At 38.5% G+C, this 17,020-nt stretch overlaps 1 protein-coding gene across 1 annotated transcript; it reads left to right on the top strand.

Annotated features, from left to right (window-relative positions):
• LOC121311548 (supervillin-like) lies at positions 1-14,839 on the top strand. The gene is made up of 7 exons (XM_041243972.1): positions 1-417; positions 3,355-3,418; positions 3,787-3,878; positions 6,169-6,226; positions 6,588-6,730; positions 6,905-7,604; positions 14,451-14,839. Exons 1-7 carry the CDS (start codon positions 360-362, stop codon positions 14,581-14,583), a joined length of 1,248 nt encoding a protein of 415 aa, XP_041099906.1. The 5' UTR covers positions 1-359; the 3' UTR covers positions 14,584-14,839.
• Positions 14,840-17,020: the final 2,181 nt, after the last annotated feature.

Raw genomic sequence — 17,020 nt, 5'->3', positions numbered from 1 at the left:
GTCGTGCTGTATCTTTTCCCAGGAAACATATGTTGGGACCACCACCTGGCCACACATTTGCAGCTCTTTCGTGGTTCAGTCTCCTGAACGCACTGATCCAATCTGTTTTAGCATTTTATTGTGCTAATTGTTGCCTGTAATCTGATTACCAGCCTGAGCTGCTTTTGCCCCTGCAGTGTTTTGCGATGCATTTGCTGTATTCCCTGAGCCCAGTGATAGCCTGACAGCTCCAGTCTGTTCAGAGCTGCTGGTAGGAATCTCCTTGCTCTGCAACACAGAAGGGCCTGCTAGTGCTGTGTGTTGGTTTAAAATTAGCTGCTACTGGTACTGTTGCTGAAACCTCATCTTCTCCTGCAATTATGTTCAGGAACCGCTGGATTTCCAACTATGTGGGAGCCATAAAGTACTGTGGGGAAGGTAAGTGCCGAAGTGTGTGCTGCTGGACAGCATGTTTGTCATGTGTCCTTGTGCTGCGCAATCTGAGGATCCAAAGACAGTAATCATACATGGTCAGTTTACTGTAGAGGTGTAAAGTTTTGAGTATTTTGTATCCAAGCATGAGTTTAAAGTTTAAGTGAGCTTTTTGATCTTTGTGGATGGCATCAAGAATTGAGTTTGATAGGTGTTGTGATTTGATAAGTTTGTTTGATATTCACAACAGGTGTCGCAGGCATTCATGTGCATTTTTATATATACTGTAAAAACCTTTGTATAGGTCTATTTTCTAAGTATTTTGGGGGTCCTCAAAAGGGGGGAGCGACTTATACAGGTGTGACCTATAGGCTTTTTCCTGAAATTGTTGTCTCCAAAAAAGGGGGACGGGGGAGCGCCTATACACCAGTTTTTACAGTACATTATGTGTTTAATTATACATATTACATTTACTATTTTTTTTAATTTAGTGCAAAGGGTTAGAGAATGTTCTTCTAGAAAGGCAATGGAAAGTTGATCATTTAGATTTCTGTTGACTTCAGGGTGTGGGCTGGATAATTGTAGTACTGTATGTCAGTACAAAAGATTATCCTGTACAGTATGTGATGGGCTTTAGCAGGTGGATATTTTTAGACAGGTCCATTATGCGCTGCTTCTTTTTAGGTGATTGGACTGAGGATGTGCAGAGGGAAGCTGATTATACAATCGCCTGGCTTGGTGACTAGCACACTGATATGCAGAAAAACTGAAAGGGACTTGCAGGCGATTTTCAACCTGCTGGGGAGATTTTTAAAGTTTTGTGTGTGGTGGGGTTTTTTTCACCATAAAACTATGGCCATGTATTTTACTGGTGTCAACTGAACGTTTAAATACAACGTTTTCTACTAAAGTGAAATACATGAAATCTGGGAAAATATGCAATAAATGTTTTGCCATTCTCAAGTTTTAATGTCAAATGTATGTAAAGACGTGGTGAATAATTAGAGTAGTAATGAGCTTTGTTTAGCTGATATTGAGCTGGGGCCATAAACAAATAATTGGGGAAAAAAAAAAACTTAATACTTTATACACAGTTTCAAATGAGAATTCCCTTTTCCTTCCAGGTAGAGCTGAGATTGTCAAGATAGATTGTGCAGTGTATTTATCTATGGCAGAATTTTTAGTGTATGAAGTTTGAATGTCCATGGTCTCAGAGATTTCTTGCATGCCAATTGCCTTGCAGTCATTTTTACACAGGGCTGTTTCTGGTTAGCCCATACTGTCCCAACCAATAAAATCTACCTTTACATACATTATGCTTGTTTACACGACATCTGTCTCATGTTTTGTCTTGAGATATATCTATCAATATATATAGATATATATATATATATATATATTATATCTATATTATATAAATTACACACAGAGGACAAAATTCACAAAAGGCACAATTGCCGTCTTTTGTTGCTAAAGATTGGCTGCAAACCACCAAGAATGATACACTTGAACACGTAAAGGATATATTTGCCTTGCCTTGAAGTGAATTAAAACTGCCCAATCAGAATGGGTTTGCATGGAATCCATGACCCAAGGCAATATGCCTGGCCTATATTTTCTTGCCATGGCTGACATAGTTATTACTGAGTCCTAATTAAGCACCTTGTGCAGTTGCAAGAAAGTTATTAAAGTAGCAAAACATAATTCTAAAAGAATGTAACCAGGGATCGTTCCTCATTATGACAGAACACACGATGAGAAGATACTGTGTTTATAGAAGCTGATGCAGGCATAGGTTATCCTCGAGCTATAAACTGCAGATTTTTCCTTTTACAGCACAAAGGAACTTCAATGTCCTTTACCGGTGATTGAACTGTAACTTGTTTTGCAAAATTCAAGTTCGCTTTGTCGCATCTTGAGGTTCGTTATCTGATCTTTACCACATAATGAACCCTGTTGAGTTATGGCTTGTACTGTATAACCCCTGTGTTGCGGTGTGCTGATGCCCTTGACTTCCCACATGCCTTGAAGCATCTCTTGGTCTATTATCATCTGTCTGAATCTAGTAGATCATTTGTGCTTTTGGGGTGGGGCAAAATATGGCTTGTATTAAACTGGGTCCTGTGATGGAAATTAGCTTGCACATTAAAAACCAAGCTTTTTCACCTAGTCTGAATGTAGGCCAAGGTCACTGATGCTTCATTTGCTGAGCTATTCAGCTGAACTGAGGGGAATTAGGAAGTGCAATACATGTTGGTTTTCAACACACATTTATAGTTGAACTATTTCTGTGTGTGCATAATATTCACCTTCCTTGCTGATCTATTGCACCATACTTTTATTGTTTTCCTCCTGTGGATGCAAGACCCGCAGTAGTTCTATGAGCATTGTTGCAGGGGGACTGGTTATTGTTTACACTCTGTCATATCCTCAGCTGTATTTGGGGATATGACAGATTTGGGAGCTGTAGCAAGGCCTTGAGGATGCTTTTAAATCTAAGTTTAAAAAGTCAACGTGGTGTGGTGACTGAAACAGAAAATGGTGTAAGAAGTGAATCTAAGCATTTAAGCACCAAGTTTCTCTCGAAGTGAATCACACCTGACCAGGGGTTACTTCTTCGAAGGACGGGAATGCAATAGTACCTGCCTCAAGTGTATAACTGGGAGAATCCCAAATAACCCTTTTTTATAAAGTCAAACTAGGCAAAAGGGAGATTTTAAAGAGCCTACCAGGGTAATTTTAGGGACCAGAAGATTCATCCTTTTGAGTTTGTTTGTTGTTGCGTTAGATGTTCTAATAAACAATATATATCTTCATCAAAATAAGTGACCTGAGACTCTTCCATCTGACTGATGCTTTTTAAATGATTTATTTTAACATTTTTATGATTGTTTGAAATGGCAAAAGGTTAACCTGTTGCTCTGCCTTTTTTGTTTCTTGTAGGATTTGAAAGTGAGGCTTCCATCAGATTTGAAAATTCAAGACTATTGCAAAGGAGGGCACTAAGGTACAGAGAACTGAATCTATTCCAAGTAAATGTCACCATATGTTTGTCAGTGCTGTACTGGGGGCAACTATCAGTCTTTAGAGGAACTTTGACTTGCTTAGTGTTTTTTAAAATCATTCATTCATGTGGGGGGAATATATAGAATATATCTATCTATCTGTCTGTCTGTCTGTGTCTATCTCATTTCCACATGAATGAAGTGGAGACAGACCAAATGTGGTGAAACGTGATAGAAAACATAAATATTGTGAAATGAATGGCCCATGTCAACTAGAGGTAACCTGAAACATTGCATACCAATCCTGGTTTTGTTATTATCATAAACTGACTGTTTTAAGTTTATTGGATCATCTATGTTTTCTTCACAGCTTCCAAAAAGAACTGTCCTTTGAAGACAAAGAACAATTGTGCAAGAGCACACAGGACATTGATGCTAATATTTTGGCAGTGCTTCCAAAAGGTCAGTGAATCTTTTTTCTTGTTGCTGCGTGCTTTGAATATGTTGGTTATGAATTGCTAGATACGTTTGTGTTTTTTACATTTTGTTTTGTGTTGGATGTAAAGAAATGTAATGCAAGAATTACAATTTGATTAACATGTTAATTAGCAGGTACAACCTTTTTAAACAACTGAGTAAAAGCAAAATTTCCATGTTTGTAAATTGAAACCTGATGCTTTTCAGCATTTGTGTAGAAATGCATACAAAATCATTATAGGTATGGTGTACAGTCATTTACAGTACATTGACCTGTTAACTTTCTTTTTATAGTGTTTTTGCAAACCATGCAAGGGTGGCTTTTAGATATCAAGGAGTTTATTTTTAAAGCTATATTTTTATGTAGGAGTCTAACTATACCAAAATAAAAGGTTTCAAAGAAAGGTTAGCGGTATGGCTTTGATTAAAACCATAAACTGCTATTGTCAATGCAGTCATCTGTCACCTGTTGACTGTCCATTGGCACTTTCAATGTGCCTCAGTGTGAGCAAGTTCTCGCCTCGGCAGGCAGGTGTTTCTTGGGTCAATGTGTTCGCTTGCAGGAAACGCAGATCCTTGGTTTCAGTAAAACTTTACATTAGCATTTCAACAAACCTACAGTAGGTTATTGATTTGTATCTACTGGGGGATACATGCCCCCTAGCCAATGGGTATATGGGGGGTCATCAGTATAGACGGGCTGTCGGTCACACTTGAAGTTTGAGTTGTATTTTGAGAGCGTTTCTTTTAGTTTAAGAAGCTTGGTATGGGCATTCTTGATGGTATCCCTGGTGTATTGGTGAGTTGCTCATGCATGAGTTCTGCCCTGCCGCTGGGTGTTTCTTATTGTATAAGTGAAGCCATCTCAAGCAGTTTGGGTTCTACCTACTCTGTGAAATGATTTCTTCTATTAAAAGTATGCATGCCATTAACAGTACAGTACAGTTCACCACAGTGAACTTCTCCATGGTATTGGCACCTGAATGATGTACCTTAGGAAGCTCTGAGATGGTGATGTTTATCAGATGTAGATGGTGTCGGTCTCCTGGTTCTGTTTAATAACCTTGGAGGATATGTATTATATTTTATTGACTAGTATGATAAGTCTTGTTGGGATGCTAATTTAACAAGCTGTCCGTATGGTGTAGGCCAAAAAACAACTTTCGGGGGTAACTGTTTTAGTTCAAACAGTGACTTGCAGAGTAAGTGTCTGTTAATCTTGACCTCGCCTTTTGAAAGAGAATGTTCTAAATCCTGAGGCGTCTTTCTTTTGTCTTTTGTAGTTGTGTTCTCAGTGCTGTTGTGAATTTGTTATGGTGCCATTTGATCTGCCTCTGAGCTCATTTCACATCAGCATGTGATTCGAAACCAAGCAAAAGATCCCACTGGAGGCCACCAGCTGTTCAGTTTGAATATGGTGGGGATTGGAATGGAATGTGATTCATTCTATAGAATTGCTGCCTTTAGGCATGATGTCATAATGACATGTTAGAATCAAAGTCATCAAACTGGATAAGAATAGCACATCAATCTTTCAGTTCCTTGGGGGAGAGGTTAGCTAATGAGAGGTACTGATGTAATTCATACCTGCTATGAATACTGTACCCTGATCATGTACCTGGATGGTCCTCCTGCCTAGCACCCATTAAGTGAGGATTATAATATTGATATATATATATATATATATATATATATATATATATATTTATATATTATATATATATATATATATATAGTATATAAATATATAATATTAGGATATTTATGTAAATTACAGCAACCTATAAATTACTTTATTTTACAGCAAGACCTTACACTGTGTAACACATTAAAATAAAGATATCCCAGGAGTAAAGAATACAACTATACGTACTAAACAACTGTGTGTTAGAAGTGACATGTAATGTTTGAGTTAAGAGTCTGGATCTGAAGTTGGATCTGAAAAGACAGCAGTGCGTGTTCAGTCAAGTCCTATTTTTGTATTCCTCCCCATCCCCCTCCAAGCTCAGAGAACTGCTACAGAGTTGTCATATGATTTAGTGTTGAGGTCCCAGCACTATTTAGGTCCATAATAATGGAGGTAGAATTTGTGAAACTAAAACAAGCCATGTTATTTTTAAACAATATCTGATTTATGTGGTGATGCATGAATTTCATTCATGATAGATAGATAGATGGATAGGTAGATATTGTAGGTGCCAGGGTCAAAATTCTTAAACAATTTTGAGTTCTGTGCATTTTCTAAAACCTTTTTTTACTTTCTTCTTTCTTTCAGTTTCAGAATTAAGAAAGCGTTTTGAACCTGAAAGCCATACTGCTTTGGAAATGAACAGGTACAATGACATCACTTCCTATGAAGCTTAGATATGAATAAAATGTGAATGGAGTAGTCGACATTTTCAGACAGGAGGAATACAGTATTAAGAATTTGGTTATCCTTTGACCTGTAAGTAACCAAAGCCCTTAATGTCACTATGGGTGAGGTGATGGAATCTGGGCTTGATCTTTCTGCAGAACTGATGTGGTGGACACTTTTTTTTGTTTTTTTATTATTGGTTCATATTTTAATTGTATGTTCATATTATTATTGTTATTATTATGACTGTTACAACTATTATACTGTTACTACTACTACAGCATTCATATATACACCTTGAATGTTCTGTTACCATCTCTGAACTCGATTTTCTGCAGGAAAGAGAGGATTGCCAGGCGTTTAGAAGCCATTGAAAGTGACACCCAGTTGCAAAGCTGTCCTGGTTTAGTTTCACATCGCCTGCTGGAAGAAGACACTCCTCGATACACTCGGGCCAACGACCCTTGCAGTCCATGTGCAGGTAAGGTGGGATTCATTCATTAAAAGCGTGATTCATATTTGTGAAACTTGGCATTGACGACTAGTGCAGCGTTCGGGTGAAAATCCTCAATGTGGTGATTGATGGGAGGAGGCGAAAAATGTCGTTTTAAAATACAATTGAAATTTTTTTTTTCTTTCTTTCCCAATTTCACAGCAAGAAGGTTCAGTAAAGAAGAACTTAATATCCAGGAGAGTGAAGACCCCTCTTCAGAGAGACAGTCTAGAGCTAGGTGTCGCGCGGAGCCCCAGTCTATTCACACAGAGTCAACCTATAGCACAGGAAGCATGGAAACTGCAGGCACGGATTCAAAGGCAGAGAGGATAGCCAGGTACAAGGCAGAGCGGAGGCGCCAGCTGGCAGAGAGATATGGCATTTCGCTGGACCACGAACTGGAATCGGATTTCTCACCCAAGTACCCACGAATGCGAAAGGAACCCGAGGCACTGGCGCAACATGCCCAAGCCTCGCAGAACAGAAAGGAGCAGGAGGAGCAGGACAGAGAACTGAGCTCGCTGTACAGCACCAGGACTGGATTTGTGAGAGAGCCAAAGATCATGCAGTCGAAAGAGAATGCTTTCCGAGAGAGCGTGGACTGCTTTTCCGACCAGGAGAGGATGATGAATCTGGAGAACTACAAGAGGGCACAGGATCCGGGAGCCCAAACAGGGGTTTATGGGAAACCGTTGTTTATGGATGTTTCCACCACCACCACAGTCCCGGGGAAAGACTTTTCTGCAGGCGAGGTGCCAGGCTCACCCAGACATGGCCGCCAGTCATCACTGCAGTCTCCACAGCAGTCACCGGGTGACCTGTTCATTGAGCACCAAGCCCAAAACATCCTCAGCAGACAAGGGTAAGCCTTTATTGGAGTAGTATATTCCACATTACGGTATTGATTGACTCTTCTCTTTTTTATTGTGTGCTTGTTGTGGTTTAGTTTTTCAGGTCATCAGATCAGGTGTTTAAAGAGTAAATAGTTTCAAAGTGTCAATGCCTGCTTGCCTTTTTTTTATGATGAGAGCAGTAATTCTGAGCAGGGTTGGGCTCAATTAATGTTTTTCAATTCCTTTTTAAAATCAATTCCCTTTATTAGTTGTAAGGCACAACATTACGTTAACACAATATTGATCAAAATTGTAAGACTGTGTATTTAAACCAAAAAACAAAACAAAAAAAAAAAAAAAAAAAAATCTTCACCATGGCAACCAAGTACAATATCAATTACAATTCCTTCAAGGAAATGGGTTTTAAAAAGGAATTGAAAAACAGGAATTGACCCAACCCTGATTTACAGAGTGGTTATTATAGCAGTCACTCAAATATTGTGTTCATGTTTCACTGTTCGATATGTTTCTGTTGTAGATATGTAACCCGAGCTAGATCAGCCAATGGGCCATGCTTTCAGGCCGTTTCCTTCAGACTTTAACTCCTATTTATTGAAAGATGCAAAACACCTGTTCATTTTACAAAACTAAAACCAAAAAACTAAGTTACATTTTCTTATGCACTTTCAATGTGTTTTGCATCTCATTTTGTAATGTTAACATGATTGGTTTCTCCTTTTAAAAAAAGGGTTAACACACAAAGACAAAAGAACAAAAACGATAAAATTGAACCAAATTACTCCTCTTTCTTTTAAACCTAACAATACCTACATTTCATTGCATTGAATACAGCAGATATTTCTATTTTTTTAAAATTTTGTTTGAGCCTTGCATGGAAATTTAGATGGACAATTTCCCTATCTCAAGAAAAAGATGTGCAAATTGTGTGCTGTTTCAAACAACACCTTTGGAGAAAGTACAGCCTAAAACCAAGGGGCTTATGTAAATGATTCTTTACATTTCCAAAGACAGAAAAGGTGCAGTTGATTGTCCTGATTTATTTCACAAGTCATGGATGATTTATGTAAAGAGAAATATTTATATTCTAATTTGGGTCCATAACTGAGCTTTCACTCGGTCACTACAGTTGTATGGTCTATAGGTACAAGGTGAAGGGTGTAAGCTCTGTTTCAGATGTGCATGCCCGCCCTTCTTTAAACTGTCAGGAATTGATTTCTGGTTAGTGAAAGGGCATCAGATATGTTTCTGCTGAGCAGTCCTCCTGTAAACCAACACTACAGCAACAAGCGGCTCAGACAGGGAATGCCCTTTGACCCTCCTTGGCCCAGGAAAGACTTCTTGTTTCAGATTTCCAAATGGGGTCTCTAATGATCTGTAATTTCAAAATATTTATGTTTTTTTGGCATTCACAGCATTACATGAGTGAGGCTGCTACAAATTGGAACTATGCTACCTGAGAATTATGGGGGTTTAAAATACTGACTGTCATGGATGAGATTGTATTTGTTTTTAGAAAAATTCCTGCATATTGTATTTCTTCAGTTGATAATGCTCATGATGTCATTTTGTTGAGCACTCCTGTAGGAAGATGAATGGTGTTTTGTATGCCCTTCTTAAAGGATGTGGTATTCTTTGGGTGTGAGGTTCTAAATACAACTTTTATGGCAAACCACGTGTAATCAGAATGGCCCGTGACCTCGGGGTCCGGCTGCACTGCCCTTCGTTGCTGCTCTAGAATTTCACAACTTGCAGCCCTGTCATTTTTACATCATGTGAGTTATCACTGGGACAGGAATAAGATTTCAAATCCATTCCACAGCTCTGCTAGTAAAGTTTTGTGTGGGCTCTTAAATGAAAAGCATCATAATATAAATTGAGTCGTTGAACTTTATATAAGCTTTATCTATCGAATATTATATATAACTATAATATATAATATAATATAATATATATATAATATTCTATATATATATATATATAAATACACACACCAGTGCTCAACAGTAGCGACAATTTTAATCACCATGATGACCATTTTTTTCTTTTGGTCACTGTAAATATTATTTGCACTTTGCACTTTGTTTTTTTTTGTATTTATTAAAATACCTTTGGACCCTTTTTAAAAATAATACGGCTTTTTAGTGCGTACGCCACAGGCGCATCTGTCCATACAGATTGTTACTGTATGCGGAATCATTACACACACACACACACACACACACACACACAAAAAACAGTAAAATGCCTCTAAATATTTTTATTATGATTTTCTCTAAATGGAAGTGGCAAACTGATCACTTAACGTACACCTATTTAATGATGTAAATAGGTAAGCTTCACAGCCTACAACTACTGTACAAACAGAAAAGTTTGTTTTAGTTTTCAGCATGTCTTTGTCCCTGCATTACGGGACAGCAAAAATAAAATTAGAGTATAAAATACAAATACGTTTTAAAAAAGCAGATTTTGCATACCTTTTTAAAATTAAAGTTTAACAACAATTCATCTTTTTTCTTCTATCCTCGTAGAAGTTTGCATGTTTTTTTTCAGTTTTTTATTTACATATTTCTGTACATTGAGAGGTTTTCTAGCTTTAGGAGCACCTGTTGTCGTACATTTTACACTAGTCACGTTGGTAAAGTTGAGTGCTTTCACTTAAGTGAAAAACCACTTATATATTGCAAGTCACAGGCATTTAAAAAAAAAAAAAAAAAGACTACATCTGTGACACAATTGTGACAAAGCAGGTTCAGAAGCATTTAAATTAGAAAGGAAGGGGGGAAAAAATCAACAAAAAAAACAGAAGCAAGACCACATCAAAACAAGCACAACAACTCAGGTAAGACAGACATTAAATGTATTTATCTAAATACTAGAAGTATCAGAAACAAAATGTTAGCTATGACGGTAACATTTTGTTTATTGTAGTAAGTATGAACTGGATAGGAAAGACAGGCAGGACAAAAGAGATAGAGGGGTAGCGCTATTCATCATAAACAGTCTTGAAGCCCAGGTGTTAAACCTGGACAAAGAAAACAAAGCTGAATCAATATGGGTCAGAATAATGGACAAAAATTCAAAGGGCATAATAATAGGAGCATGCTATAGATCACCAGATTCAGACAGCGAGCAAAATAATCTGTTATACAATGACATTAGAAATGTGTGTAGCAAAGGAGAAGCCATGCTAATGGGGGATTTCCACTTCCCCCATATAAAATGGGAAAACCCGGTGGGTAGCACGAAGGAAGAAATAGAAATTGAAATGACAAATGACTGCTTCCTAACACAATTTGTCAAGGCACCGACTAGAGGGGAGGCATGCCTTGATTTAGTCTTTTCAAATAACGAAGACAGAATAACTAAGAGAACCACTGGCAAACTCAGACCATAACTTGGTCTCATTTGAAGTGATTTTTAAAACCCAAAAAGTAATGACTAAAACTAAGGTTTACAATTTAAAAAAAGCAAACTGTGAAGGTATGAAACAGGGACTAACAGAAGTAGATTGGAGTAAAATAGAGAAAACATCCACAGAAAAAGGATAGCTGTTTTTTAAAAATGTAGTGTTAAGAGGCGCAAATCATTTACATCCCAAAAGTAGACCAATCTAAATCTAAAACTAAATTACCAAAATGGTTTTAATAGATCAATTAAAAAAAATATTCAGCGAAAAAAGGCACTTTACAGAGCATTTTAAAAGGGACCAAAAACAAATTACACAGAAAGAGTACACAGAACTGCAAACGCAAGTCAAAAAGGAAGTTAGAAAGGCCAAGAGAGAAATAGTAAATAAATTAAATGATTACTTTTCACAAGTTTTTACAAAGGAAGATATAGACAACATGCCCCACATGTCAACCTGTTCCTATCCAGTTTTAAATATCTTTAGCATAACCGAGGCAGAAGTGTTAAAGGGACTAGGAGCTCTTAAATCCCCTGGGTCGGATGAGATCCTCCCAATAGTACTCAGATGAAAGAAGTTATTTACAAACCTCTAACCAAGATCATGCAACAGTCTCTTGACACAGTGGTTGTACCGACAGACTGGAAAATTGCAAACGTAATACCGATCCACAAAAAGGGAAACAAAACCGAACCAGGTAACTACAGACCAATAAGCCTGACTTCTATTATATGCAAACTTATGAAAACTATAATAAGATCCAAAATGGAAAATTACCTATATGGTAACAGTATCCTGGGAGACAGTCAACATAGTTTTAGGAAAGGGAGATCGTGTCTAACTAGCCTGCTTGATTTTTTTGAGGATACAGCATCAATAATGGATAATTGCAAAGCATATCTTCTTCTTCCTGTCGTTGTCCCGCTGGTACAGGGTCCGCTCTTCGGATCTTTGAACGCCACTTCGCTCGGTCTTGCGCCTCGTTCGGGCGCAGGCTGCTGATTTTCATATCCGCATTGATCGTGTCCTGCCATCGCTGCTTCGGTCTTCCACGTGGGCGCTGGCCGTCGATCTCAAGATGGTAGGAGATGCTGGCGACGGTGCCAGGCTCTGCTCGTTGGACGTGGACGCACCACCGTAACAGTCTTTCCCGCATTTTTGCGTCAATAGGAACGATGCCAAACTGCCCATTGTCCAGCGAACCATACGCATTTCCATGGCATGAAGATGACGCTTGACGGCTTTGGTCGTAGGCCAGGATTCAGGCCCATACAGCGCCACTGGGCGGACGACTGTTTGGTAGATCTTCGACTTCAGGCGGGTTGGCATCTTCCTGTGGCATAAGATTCCTGTGACCTCTCCACCTCATCCAGGTTGCGTTGACTCGCCCTCGCACGTCGCAGTCGATTCCGCCATCGCTCTGCAGGTTGGATCTCAGGTACCGGTACTTGTCAGTCTTTGCCAGGTCCACGCTGTTGACTTGGATGGAACCAGCGGCTGGGCTCGTTTCCATGTACTCGGTTTTCGCAGTGTTGAGGCGAAGTCCAAACTGCCAAAGTCGATCGTTCCAGGCCTGCACCTGTTCGCTGCAGCTCTTCCCTGGTTGTGGCTGCGAGCATGATGTTGTCAGCGTAGAGCGGGGTCCACGGGACGTTGCGCCGCAAGTCATGCGTGATGGTGTCCATGACGAGGATGAAGAGGAGTTGTAACAGTGCAGAACCCTGGCGGATGCCAACCTTCACAGGGAAGCTGTCAGAGATGCCGACTGAGCACCTCACGCGGCTGGTGGCGTTCGTGTAGAGCATACGGACCCAGTTGATGAGAAGTTCCGGCACTTCGTGGTCGCGCAGCACGTACCAGATGAGTTGGTGCGGGACACGGTCGAAGGCAAAAATCCTGCATAAAAGATTAATTCTCAAACTGAACGCAGTAGGGATTCAAGGAAATGCATTCACATGGATTAGAGAAACCTCAAAATGGAGTGAGATAACCAGTGGAGTACCACAGGGATCAGTATTAGGTCCTCTGCTATTCCTAATCTACATTAATGATTTAGATTCTGGTATAGTAAGCAAACTTGTTAAATTTGCAGGTGTCACAAAAATAGGAGGAGTGACAAACACTGTTGCAGCAGCAAGGGTCATTCAAAATGATTTAGACAAGATTCAGAACTGGGCAGACACATGGCAAATGACATTTAATAGAGAAAAGTATAAGGTACTGCACGCAGGAAATAAAATGTACATTATAAATATCATATGGGAGATACTGAAATTGGAAAAGGAATCTATGAAAAAGACCTAGGAGTTTTTGTTGACTCAGAAATGTCTTCATCTAGACAATGTGGGGAAGCTATAAAAAAGGCCCAAAAGATGCTCGGATACATTGTGAAAAGTGTTGAATTTAAATCAAGGGAAGTAATGTTAAAACTGTACAATGTATTAGTAAGTCTTCATCTTGAATATTGTGTTCGGTTCTGCTCACCTCACTACAAAAAGGATATTGCTGCTCTAGAAAGAGTGCAAAGAAAAACAACCAGAATTATTCCAGATTACTAAAGTAATACAAAGATGACCACAAAAGATTTAGAAGTGAGTAATTTTTCGAGATTTACAATTATACTGTATTTACAGTATAATTGTGAATCTCGAAAAACTACTCACTTCTAAATCTTTTGTAGTCATTTTTGTATTACTTTAGTATAAATACATGTTAATTTGGATTCAGATGTTTGTTTTTTTCTGACTTTTATGTGAACGAAAAGACACACATTTGCCCATTTTCCCATTGTAAATAGTGATATTTTGAAATATCACTGTCCTGGTCACAAAAGCAAAGTTTGTGGGGAATAATAGCCATGTTCTATACTTATGAGGCATAATCAATTGGGAAATAACACTTACTTCCCAGGAAAAAAATAAAATAAAATTTTTGTTACACAGTGTAATTTATATCTGTATATCAACTTATATAGCAGTCCTAATAATTGTTGATTTGATATACAGACAGCCCTTCATATCAGTGCTTCACTTGCAATGCATCCTGGATGTTCTTTCATATATAAATAGTGCATCTCCCTCTCCCATGTCAGTTTCAGATGGCAGATCTGACTGTTAGGCTGATAGAAGGTTCTCAGTCAGCAGGTGTCTCTGTATTCAAGGCTGCACCCAGGAGCAGTAACCAAAATGACTGCTCAAGAAATATAATCTATATGCTCTATTATGATAGACATAAAAGAGGCTTCCAGAGGTATACAGTTTTATTCATTATATTGTGGTTTCTAGAAGACAGAGTAAAGAAGAGTTTGAGGACAGTTTGAGGAGTTTGCTGCACTGCACTAAGCGTGGGAGGTGATGTACTGTACACTATGTGTGTGTCTGTGTTTGTGTACTGTTTTACTTTTGGCACCAGATTGACCCAAGCTGTCTTTTGCCACATTTCTATGTAGCCTCGTGGTAAAACCAAAGAGTGAGTGGTTTCTTCAGAAAGATTCAGAAGGCGAGACACCTTGTCTTATCAACTGGCCCTCCAGGTATTGCTGGGTGTGGACTTGTCCAATTCTTAGACTGTCCCTAACATGACTCATTCTAACTCAATTTCATCAGTTTTATAATAACCTCAACACATTCTTAATATAATGTCTGTCTGTCTGTCTGTTCCTTTATGCATTCGGACCCCACTGGAGCCAGTGCAACCAAACTTTGCATGGCCTCCTCTTTCATCCAGGGGAAGGTCTAGGGCTGTGTTTGGATCCACAATTTTGACCCCTGACGTACTTTATTTAGTAACCCCATTGCTGGATCACTGCAGTAGCCATGTATCTCAAATTAAAGAAACCCACAAAACTAAAAAAATAAATAAAAAGAACAAACATTTTAAAAAATAAAAAAATGGCAAAAAGCAAAAAAAAAGTTAAAAAAAGGGAAAGGGGTCCGAGCGCATTGTGCAACACCCAAGATCGGTAACTTATAGGAAACCATAAGGCTACCGTTCCCCAATTTGTCATGCATGAAATATTTAATTTCCCAGGGCAACGCTGGGTACTTCAGCTAGTGACTCATAAAATTCATTGAAATGATGATAGAAAGTAGTGTAGCGCCCCCATTTAACAAAAGTTAAAGGTCCGGTACAAGTCGTACCAAACCAGAACGACATAAAAAAAAGCTGCATAGCACAACCTACGCTAGCTAATCCTTTGAATGCAAAATGTCAAGCCTGAGTGCTACAGATGTAATTGTTGCATTACATGTGTTACAGCTGTAGTATATTGAAAGAAGGCTGCTGTTGTCATATATAGTTACCCACTACAGCTGACACCTCCACAGGATAATAACTGTTTCCAACTTAAACTTTAATTTACACAAAAAATAAAGCGAAAGCACGGTAGGTGATGTGACCTACGTACGCAAAAATATGTTCACTATTTACGTTTTTGTTTTATATATAAAAAGAAGGGGGGGGGGGTAGGTTTGAGAATTCCTGTTGCTTTTTTCAACCGTTAAAGCTGCTTTATCTGCCCCTGGTTGAGTTTTGAATTTTAGACCCGGTTGTGCTCTTCAGTTTGATTGTGTGCTGCTCACTGTTTGGTTCCCTGGATAGGGTACACATGCACAATTTTAAAGAAGTTTCCCCTTTTTAACATTTTGTTAATGATACTAATTTGAAACCAGACCACATTTAAAATGTTTGTGCTCTTCCCCTCAAATAATTTGTACCTGTATTTAATTAATAATTTTTTAAAATTTTTTAAAATTTTTGGTTTGCCTTTTTTAAATGCTTTTTTTTCCCCCCACCAAATTGTTAGTTCTCTTTTACATTTTTCTGTTTTCCTTGCAATTCTGCAAAAAGTATAATTGTATGAATTTAATTCAGCAAAATGCAACTGCAATGTTTCATTATTTCTTTTGTGTGTCTAGGTGTGGGTGAGTGCGTTAGTCAAACATGAGTCGGCATCCTGTCTTTCTATAACTGATACCACCACAAACATATTCCTGGTAAAAGTCCTTGTAGAGGTCCTGGGTAGATGAACTTGAAAGACCGCGCAGGCTGGTGCTCCAGGCAGCTGTGTGTGTCTGCTAATCACCCTCAGTGTCTTGGTGTATGCATTGTTTATTTTAACAAACTGCACACACCATTTTGTTGTACCACTTTGCAAAGCTGTATTTTAAGCGTTGGCTGTAATCGTCTCCTAATCCTATTTGTAAATGCACACTGTGTGTATTTAGAAACTTAAGCAGGTCCTGTACGTATAGTTTATACAGCTATGGCCAAAGGTTCTGCCTCACCCTATAGAATGAACTAATTCTGCTTCATAAAGTCGTTGACGTTAATAGTAGCGAATTAACCATAGGCTGCTCAACGTCATAACGAAGTTTACTAAATGAACATCTCCAGACCCCATACATACCGTTGGTAGAGTTCTCCGTAGAGGCATATGATTAAAGAAGGATCTGACAATTTAAAGGGACAGTTTTGAAATCTAACATGAAATACTGTACTACTATTATGGCTTCTGGTAGACGTTTGTGATATCATTTTGTAGTTTTTTTGATTACATGATATTTAATAAAATATTTACAGTTCTTACAGTTTTGTGTTTTTTTTATGAATGGTCTCAATCATAAAATGTATTGGTGATGCAAAACTTGGCCATAGCTGTAAGTACGGTAAAGGTGCTGGGGTCTGAAAACACTGAACCCAGTCTCTTACTAACAGTCGTAATGAGACTGCTTTGACTCTGCACCTAGACCTCATCACTGTGTCTTCATTTTAGAGTTGTTTAACTTGAGGCAGTATAGAAAGTGTCTGTGTCACACATCTGAAAGACTTTATAGTTATTGAAGATTCACTGGATTTGAGCTCCAAGTTGTCTTAGAAGTTTCCATGTTTTTTGTTTTGAGCTCAACTCCACTCCCTACCCACAAGGGAAACTGGGCCATCTGTAACTGTGTAATTCTGATTGGATGCTTGCCTTTTGCTCAGCTGTGACATACCAGTTACTTTTGATCGGTATGTTTT

Source organism: Polyodon spathula, chromosome 3, assembly GCF_017654505.1.
Source record: "Polyodon spathula isolate WHYD16114869_AA chromosome 3, ASM1765450v1, whole genome shotgun sequence".
Classification (NCBI taxonomy): domain Eukaryota; kingdom Metazoa; phylum Chordata; class Actinopteri; order Acipenseriformes; family Polyodontidae; genus Polyodon; species Polyodon spathula.
This window is presented reverse-complemented; position numbering and strand designations above follow the sequence as displayed.